Here is a 10,000-nt window from a genome sequence, read left to right as displayed (position 1 = left end):
GAGTCATTGTGGGGGTGGATTTATGTGATTTGAAGGGGAGATAGAAGAGGTGTGCTCGTAAGGTGACTTAATGGCCTTAATGGCTCATTTTCTGTGAAGAACATAAAAAATGAATTATTGTTGCAAAAGACCCCCCCCCCCCCCCCCCCCACCCACCACACACACACACACACACACACACACATAACTACTACATATGTGGTGTTCTAGTCTACTGGATCCTACTGGAAAATCAGTCATATGATCATAAATGTGATCTCACAGGGGTAAAAGGCAAATATGAACCCTAAATGATGTCTATATCATTGGTAATTGAGCTCAGGTAAACATCTGATCAGTATTTTGTATTGATACAACTTCTTCAGAGAGAGAGAGAGAGAGAGAGAGAGAGAGAGAGAGAGAGAGAGAGAGAGAGAGAGAGAGAGAGAAGTAGAAAAGTAATAGGGGGCTTATGTGTGATGATCTAACTGTAACTGGCATTAGGGGAAATGGGTTAAGTTGTCTGACCCATTTAAGTGTAGCATTGTGCCTTATAGTGTAGTGTAACCTTGTAATGGCATATGCATTTTGTGTGTGTGAGAGAGAAAGTGACATAGTGTAAATGTGTGCATACTAGGTGTGTGTGTGTGTGTGTGTCTGTGTGTCTGTGTGTCTCAGACTTACGGGTGTTCCTCTGCCAGCTGCTGAGCTAGTCGGTAGGCCAGAGGGTCGCGGTCGAGGGCAACCACCGTCACATCATGCACCGCCCTTAGGATGGCCTTTGTGTGACCTCCGGCCCCAAACCCCAAAGGTCATATCCACAACAACCTGTAGCACAGGCATGTCTAGGGGTCAACACAACAGAACAACAACAACTGACCGACACCTCAGTACTTTGAATGCAACATAAATTGCAAGGCTACATCTGCTGTGGCATGTGTAACTATTATAATCTATTATAATATTATACAAAATAAATATCATAATACAACAATAATGTCAGTACATCAAAACTAGTATTACTTAAATGTTCGATTTGAAAATAAAATAACACAACATTATTAAAGATAAGTAGACAAATAGACATACATATTACATATAGTACATACATCATTGACCCACATTTGATACACATTAGCAATAACATACTGTTGTTTTTGAGACAGCAATGACACTGCCGACCATTAAGGATGATAGACAACACACTAAAGGTATATGAACATACTGTGTGTCAGCATCCTGAGCTAATGTTAGCATGAAACCATCCATATGTCATGGACATGATGATAGCTAGCTTTCAACCATTTTTTTGGCTATCTACAATACTAATGCCATCTATATCACCGAGGCTAATATGTTAAGTTAAGCCCCCTGTCATTCTCTCTAATCTGTGCATGTATGCTAGTACTCCATCTATCTAAATCTGCCTCTAACTACATCTCTGGCCATGTATATCAATATCTTTCACCCACAGGCCTCTGCTAGCCTCATGCTATTAACATATTTCTTAGCCATGTGTGTAAACATCAGCTCCCTATTAGCCCCCTGTCATTCCCATCACGCCCAGCCACATGCAAACACTAGCCGTCTAAAATTAATTTCCATCTAAGCAGCAGTCAGCAGACTAGAGTTAGCCTAGTCTTATTCCCATTTTCATTTTAGCCACAGACTACGGTTAGCCTAGTCTTACTCCCATTTTCAAGTCACATGCGCTGACACTAGCCCCTAACAGCCATCGATGTCCGAGTCTCGGAGCATCGCAGCAGGTCCCCGGGGTCGGTCTCATCGCCCACGACTCACACTGCGGGCTTCTCCACAATTAAATGCCACTGAATGATAAAACCCCATCTCCAGCCACGCCACAGCATACATATTTACAGATATCCAAGATGGTAAAACCCCACTCCTCCCACTCACTTTTCTACTCTCTGCCATTTCTATTCCTCTCTCAATCTGCCCTCTGTCTTTTTCATGCTACTCTGTCTATTATTCTCACCTCCCCTCTCTCTCTCTCTCTCCCTCTCTCTGCTTTAGAAGCCCCTATGACCTGCAGAGTTCCCCCACACGCTGCATTAATATGAAAGCGGCAACCACTTCACAGTGCTGCCCAAGTACAGCATGTATTATGAGGTGAAGACATCTCGCCTCCTCAGGGTCTATCTGCCTGATATTTAGATTGAATTAATAAATAAGCATGTGCCGTTCTTCTCTGACACAGAGCGTGAGCGAGATTTCTATCCCCCTTTTTGCCTTTTTACGGTTTTTCGTGAAAGGAATCAGTCAATTATTATGTGGATAAAAAAAAAAAAAATATATATATATATATATAAATACATGGAACGTGTTCTCTCCAGGGCTGGCGGTGTGGACAGGAGTTTCAGTCACGACTCTGAACACAACCACAACCCTTAGAACGGCATGTCTTTCTCCGGGGAGTAGACACACACACACACACAATCACACGCACACACACAATCACACGCACAGAGACACATACAAAGACACAGACACAAACACAAACACACACACACACTCACACATCAACACATAAACCACAGAGGGTTGAAAACAAAAGTTCATATAAAACCAGCTCTTTCATCCTGTTTCTGAATGCTTCTACTGCACACTCTTCAGCAATTAGCAGCTGTAATCACTTCTACCACCAGCAGTATTAGTAGTGAGAAGTTAGCTACATCCTCTCACTTCAGAGCCCTTGCCCTACGGCAGGATAGTTTTATTCTTCATCACATGTCTGTCATCTGCTAATAACGCCACAGTAACCCCTGCCACAGATTAGCACAACATGCACGTACCTAGCAAACACTTTAACACACACAGCTCTGTAGGAAGGCTCAAGTTAGGCACATTTGAGTGGCATTTCCTAAGGCCACCCGGTACAGGGGCATCTAAGGTGTATGTGTGTGTGTGTGTGTGTGTATATGTGGGCGGAGTGTGCGGGAGTGTGAGCATGCATGCGTGTGTGTGTGTGTGTGTGTATGTGTGTGCAGGGTAGATGCTCAGTCACGAGCTGCTTTGTTTTGATTTGATTCTTGCTCACTGCCACCACTCGCTTATTTGATCTCTGGATTCCAGAGTTTACATACATATAGTATTCTCTCCTGAGAGTGTACGCACAGAGAAGAGAGAGAGAGAGAGAGAGAGAGAGAGAGAGAGAGAGAGAGAGAGAGAGAGAGAGAGAGAGAGAGAGAGAGAGAGAGAGAGAGAGAGAGAGGCGGTGGGAGCAAAGTAACACTGTGCCATGTGTGTGACTCACCTTCGCCTGTTTGATACGTGGCTGTTTCAAAGTTTCTCTTTTTATTTTCGCAAGGTTTTTTAAGGATCCAACTTTTCGAACATACTTGTCATAAAGAGGCAAGAAAAAAGTATGTGCACACGCCTATGTGTGTGTGTGTGAGAGATGAGAACAGGTATATCATATGAGTCTTAAGGTAACTTATCTACTGACTTTCAGGTAAAGCTTTGATGGCATCAGGACTATAACATGGTTTTCTTCATCCACTCAACCCCCCCTCCTCTTCCTCAATAAGTTTCACGGATTTTAAGCTAATGCAATACCATGACCTTACCTCATATTTGGTGCCATGCAATGGCGTCAATGTCACAGAATTAGAACGAGTAGAAACTACACTAGCACAATTTTTCTAAGCGTGTTTTCCCACTTTGCAAGGGACCTTGATGATTCTTATTGCCATGGATACCAGACTGCACATGAGCGTAATGGCCCTAATTTATTTAACTGTTGCGGACTGCAGAAATACTGACTAAGCACGTCATCCATGCTCGCGTGGGCTCAATTGCGTCCTCCTCCATGTTTGATATGAAACGGAATGTTGCTAGAGTAGCGATGGCAAAATGAACAGCCATCATCAACCTTGATTGGTTGTTCGCGTAAGAGGGAGAGGAATCTTCAGGGGAAATGGAAAGATCTAGTTTTTTATGGAAAAAAATCATTTAAAAAAAACCTAACATGACCTTCATGTGGCCATGGGCCTAACATGACATTGATTCACTTCCACCCCACTTCTCTTCATGACATGGGCCTAACATGACCTTCTCAACCTGCAAAGGGGATTTCACATCGATATAACCACTGACATACCACATCCCTACAGTAATGTCCTGTGTATTAGCCACATTATAAGCCGCAGGACAGTCTTTTAAAAAACAAAACCATATTAATACCAAATTAACTGCCATCGTGTATTAACCTCATAGCTGAAGACATTTTGCAAAATTAATGTATTAACTGCAGGTAATAGTTGGGAAATTACAGTACAAATAAGAGTCATTTCAACTTCACAAAGATTGACAAAATGTTTAATAGAATAAGATAACATTCAGGACAAGGATTGACGTCTTTAAAAAATGGGATATTGTAACACTATACCAAAGGCTACAGATCTTGTCCACTAGTTGCACAAACATAGATTACGTGTGTTAGGCTACAGCTGAATGTATTGAAAAGACTTCAAGAGAAGCAACACTCTCAAACCCAGCCAGTATGCATGTGTGCATTAGTCCTTGTTTCTAGAGCATGTCAGACCTTGGACGTGTATATCAACACTAGAGAATCGAGAGAGACAACTCTGTCTAACTCGCCTTAACCCTGTCGCTCTTCCTATCCAGTCGGACATACGCATCTCGTCCCCCCCCATAGCATTAGAATTAATGCATGGCATTACTGTAATTTATTTAAAAGTTATGAAACAACTGAATATTGAACAACACAATGTCATCCACGCCCCCCATTAGTTCATTTGCTTTCTTTAGCACACTCCAGGTAATAGAAATATGTGTTCCACTGTGCAGAATTCAATATGTATGTATCCTACGTATGAAGTCAATGGAAGTTGGCTGGAAAAAACTAAGCAGGCCAGCCTTGACGCCTTTCTCTTGTTTTCTCTCTCTCTATGTCTCTCTCTATCCCTCCCTTTCACTCTCAAAAACAAGTTTGCCTGGGGTCACTGGGACACTTTGACTTTCAGACACACACACACACACACAAACACACACCACATTGGAGCACGACGGAGTCTCTTTTAAGGACGAACACAAGCAGGCACATTCTCCATGGGTGGGTGGGGTTTATTTATGGCTGCTGTTTGTGATGCACTCATTTATGGCTCAAAGTGTTGAACACACACACACACACACACAGGGTCTCATTTGTTCCCTTTTTGAGGGATATGGGGAGAGGGTGGGGAGTAGGAGTGTGTGTGTGTGTGTGTGTGTGTGTGTGTGTGTATGTGTGTGTGTGGGGTCCCTGTGAACAACTTCACTCACTTCCACAAAGATGCTCTAAAGGCCCGATGACTCACTTGTGGGATACAAGCTCAGACATCTCCAAAGACTTACACACACACACACACACACACACACACACACACACACACACATACACACACACACACACACACACACATGCACAAATGGACAGAAAGACAGAAAGAGACATAGATGATGCAATCACAAATACCATGCACACACACATCACACACACACACACACACTTGGACGCATGGACAAATATCTTTCCAGATGTTGCTCTCACACATAAACATACACAGAAACAAATACACACATGGACAAGCAAGATGTTGTCCCCACACACAGACAGACAGACAGACAGACACACACACACACACACACACACACCACACACACGGATGGTGGACAGAGAATAAAACATCGCTCTTAGGTCCCCCGGAGTGTGTGACGGAGTCATGCTCTGGTCACATTCACAGAGCGTGTGTGTGTGTGCGTGTGTGTGTGTGTGTGTGTGTGTGACCTCTCCTGTGACGTGAGTACTGTGCCAGGCTAGTTAGGCATCTTATATAGAAGAAGAGGAGAGGACGGGGGAAAAAGAGATTTGACTTTAAAATGTTAAGATCAATGGTGTGTGTGTGTGTGTGTGTGTGTGTGTGTAAGAAACAGATTCGGCACTAAAATGTTAAGCGTGCGGATCAATGATGACGTGGGTGGTGGTGTGTGGTGCGTGTGCGCGAAAGAGAAGAAGTGATCAATGGCAAGGAGGGATGAGTCTCTCTCTCTCTCTCTCTCTCTCTCTCTCTCTCCCTCTCCCTCTCTCCATCCACCCCACTTCTCTTCTTTCCTCTTTTTATTCTCCTTCCTTCACTCTCTCTCTCTCTCTCTGTCTTCTGCCTCTCTCACTCTTTCTCTCGATTTCTCTTTCCATCCATCCATCCTTCTTTTTTACCTTCTCCCTCTCTTCTTTTCCTCCATCACACTCTTCTTCTCCATCACCCTCTCTTTCTCTCCCCTCCTTTCCCTCTCCCTCTATTCACTTCTCTTTCACTGACTCTCCATCCATCCATCCCTCCCTCTGTTTCTCTCTATCTCTCCATCTCTTCGTCTGAATGTGAGACCTGCACCAGATGGGGAGGGGGTGTTGGCCAACGCGATGACTCACACTTCTAATGAACTCTCCTGTTCGTGCTATTCAATACCAGGAGAGACAGAGAGACAGAGGGAGAGGGAGAGAGAAAGAGAGAGAGAAGGAGAGGGAGAGAGAGAGAGAGAAGGAGAGGGAGAGAGAAAGAGAGAGAGAGAGGGAGAGGGAGAGAGAGAGAGAGAAGGAGGGACGAAAGCAGAGAGTGGAAAAGAACACAACACAAACATAAACGACATGCTTGACTAGCCGTTAGAAAAAATCACACACACACACACAACTAACTCCCTAGTTACACAGGTTGCTTAACTGGAAGGGTGGGTGGGGGGGGGAGGCAGTTTAAGCAGAAGCGCTTCAATCAGCACGCAGTGCCGGGCCTCTGGGCATGTTGCGTGACGTGATATTTAAGCATGTAACAGCAGGTCCAGGGGATCCTCAGCTGAGCAGCAGAAACAATAGCTGTCTGTTTCCCAGCCCACCGTTACTAACATTAAACAGTGGCTACTCCAGCCAACTTGTCAAATACAGATACTGTTTCAAAGCCTTGGTAGTCAACTACAGCTGCTAAGTCCTCAGATGTAGAGTCCTGAATTAGCCTTACATGTGTGTGTGAGTATGTGGGTCTGTGTTTGTTTGTGTGTGTGTGTGTGTGTGTATTTGTGTGTCATGGAAAATCTATGGATCCATCCTATAATGTGTAAGAGAGAAGGCTTGTGTGTGTGCCTGAAAATCTATGGGTGTTTACTGTGTGAGACAAAACAATGTCTGTCTGTGTGTGTTTGTGTGTGTGGGAGTGTGTAGACTGCATGGACGTATATAGTATTTGCAGATGTTTTGATCTGTTCTGTGACAGTGTGACGAGCACATGGTCCCCAGCCCCACACACACACACACCGAAAGGTTTACCCAGATACCTCTGTTCCGGTCTCTTCCGATAATCTATGGCTTTGCGGGCGGTGCTTTGATAAGCGCGGGGAAAAAGATCACTCCATCACTCCACCCTGGCCCTGCGGCCGACCGCCACATCAATCAAAATGTCTTCCGGAGCAAGAGCAACACAAGCCAAGCCACCCTGCTTTCATCTGTCTCCGAAGATGAGGTTGGGCCATGCCAGTGTGTGTGTGTGTGTGTGTGTGTGTGCGCGCGTGTGTGTGTGTGTGTCCTATTGTCCCATTCTCAACTCGTTTCAAAGATTTTTACTGGCAATATGCCATGGTGGCATCATGAGCGAATGGAGCCAGTGCCACACACACACACACACACACACACACACACACACACACACCAATTTGATGGAATAGTCCTTCTGGAATTTACAGATTCAGATTACAGATTCCCTTTATTGTCCAAAAAGGGAAGTTCATATTAGGCTCTCACTCACCTTGGGCCATTACCCATTTGTGACTCAGTAACAGAGATATAAAAGTCCCGCCACATTTTTGTTCCAACCATTCACTTAATCAACTGATTCTAATTAGCACAGCTCAGGTAATTAGGTGAAATCACCTGTGTTAAGCATACAGGTAGAGCCAATACATGGTAGGACTTTTACTTTCTGAAGCCGGACTTTTCCAACTCTGCCCAGTAACATCGGCAGCATGTCCAGGGTTTGGATGCCACACACACCCCTGACCAGCTGGCCACCCAGCACCAGTTTAGTGTCTTCACACCTGTGCTCTACGCCACATCACACACACACACGCACGCACGCACACACACACACACACCACACACACACACACACACACACACACACACACACACACACACACACACACTCACACACGCGTGCGCATGCACACAGGTGTGCACACAAACACAAACACACACACACACACGCACACTCTATGTCTATCAAAATCCAAATCCAAAACAAACAAACAAACACACACACACGATTGATTTTCCACACACCTCTTTGGGTTTTCCACATGGTGTGCCCAGAGAGAACAACAGAAAGTGAGTTGCATCACCTTTCATAGACAGTGTAAAATCACTGCGTGTGTGCTTATGTGTGATGGAGGTTCTCCAGCGTGAAAAGGCAAACCCCTCTGTGTTTGAGTTTGTGTGTGTTGTGTGTGTGCGCGTGTGTGTGGTGGTTTTCCTGTGTTTGGTTAATTAACATGATAAGTGAGTCACCTAACGGGTTTACATAGTGATTCACCTGCTGACAGTGGGTTTGCTAAATGAGTGTCTATGTGTGTATGTGTGTGTGTGTGTGTGTGTGTGTGTGGGGGGGGGGGGGGGGGGGGTGGGGGGTTGGGGGGGGGGCACATCCCTCCACCCCCTCATATGTGTGTGTGTGTGTGTGTGTGTGCGCATGTGTGTGTGTGTGTGTGTGCGCACGTGTGTGTGTGCACGTGTGTTGTGTGTGTTTGTGTGCGGGTGTTGAACACAAAACCAGCCTGAGTGGGCCACCTTTCTAATCACACTCTGAACGACTGTGCAAACATCCATCGCAAAACTGCGAAAATGACTTGGCGAGCTCACACAAACGCTCCACCATGACGGGATGTGTGCAAACCATGAGGAATGACTCCGCTTAAAGGCAAAGTCTTAGATTTAATCACCAGTTCTGCAAAGGGTTGTTGATATTCGAGGTGAACAGCCAATCACATTGACTGGAATTGTTTATGGCTGTGTCTGAGTCTCTAAGTTTGTGTTCCATTTACAGCTCCTGGACTGTTTACAACAAAAATAAATTAACAGTTTAGAACCACAGGCTGTACCTTTAACAACTCCAGTTAAACAAATAAATAAATACATAAATAAATAAAGTTTGAGGTTGAAAAGTTGAAAAAGTAATTAAAAGACAGTGGGAATCACCCAACTTAAATGTGAGATCCTCCATCACGCTTTGCACTTTTAGTCTGCATTGAGGGGATTCCTACGCATGCTGTCCTTGGAGGGGTTCTTCTCGCAGAGATTCTGAAAATTACCCAGACTAAGACTCCCAATGCGGGAACTCTCAGACCCAAACAAAACAATCAGCTCGGAGACGCCGTGGCACAAACACTAAGTGCAAACAACAAAGCAAATTACTTTAATCTTTATCCACATCTTCATGTGAATCACTCTCACCAAACACACTTAGATTTGCATTCTGTTTTCAAAGCTGTATGCTAATCCAGAACTTTGTGTGGGTGTGTGTGTGTGTGTGCATGTGAGTGTAAGTCTACTTGTTTAAGTGTATGTGTGTCGGTGTGTGTGTGTGAGAGAGAGTGTGTGTAATAAAGTCATGACAACATGCATTCCCAATCTACAGTAATGAAGCCAAAACTGGGGCCAGAGACTACACAGCACTGGCCATTTTTAAGTTTCCTCCTCTTCCCTGAGTGTAAGCTGTGTGTTGTTGTTTACGGCCATTGGGTAAATCTAGTCAAGAGTAGCACTGATAAGTTCACAACTGAGCTGGTACGTGTCACTCTTGACCACCTGAATATACAGTGCAACCGGAAAGTATTCAGACCCTTTCAAGTTTTCCACATTTTGTTATATTTCAGACTCATCTTGAAATGGATTCAATTCAGGTTTTTTTCTCATCAATCTACAAACAATACTCCAACACCCCACAAAAAATCAGGTGTTTGG

General features: G+C 44.5%; 1 protein-coding gene across 1 annotated transcript in view; it reads right to left on the bottom strand.

Moving 5' to 3' along the window:
• The window catches only part of mettl15 (methyltransferase like 15), a 103,846-nt gene that overhangs the window by 41,149 nt on the left and 52,697 nt on the right, over positions 1-10,000 (bottom strand). The window contains 2 exon segments of the mRNA XM_042074630.1: positions 664-788; positions 790-807. Coding sequence (XP_041930564.1) covers positions 664-788; positions 790-807 — 143 coding nt within the window.

This window comes from Alosa sapidissima, chromosome 20 (genome assembly GCF_018492685.1).
Source record: "Alosa sapidissima isolate fAloSap1 chromosome 20, fAloSap1.pri, whole genome shotgun sequence".
NCBI classification, from domain to species: Eukaryota; Metazoa; Chordata; class Actinopteri; order Clupeiformes; family Clupeidae; genus Alosa; species Alosa sapidissima.
The sequence above is the reverse complement of the archived record's forward strand: the minus strand, read 5'-3'. Positions and strand labels throughout refer to the sequence as shown.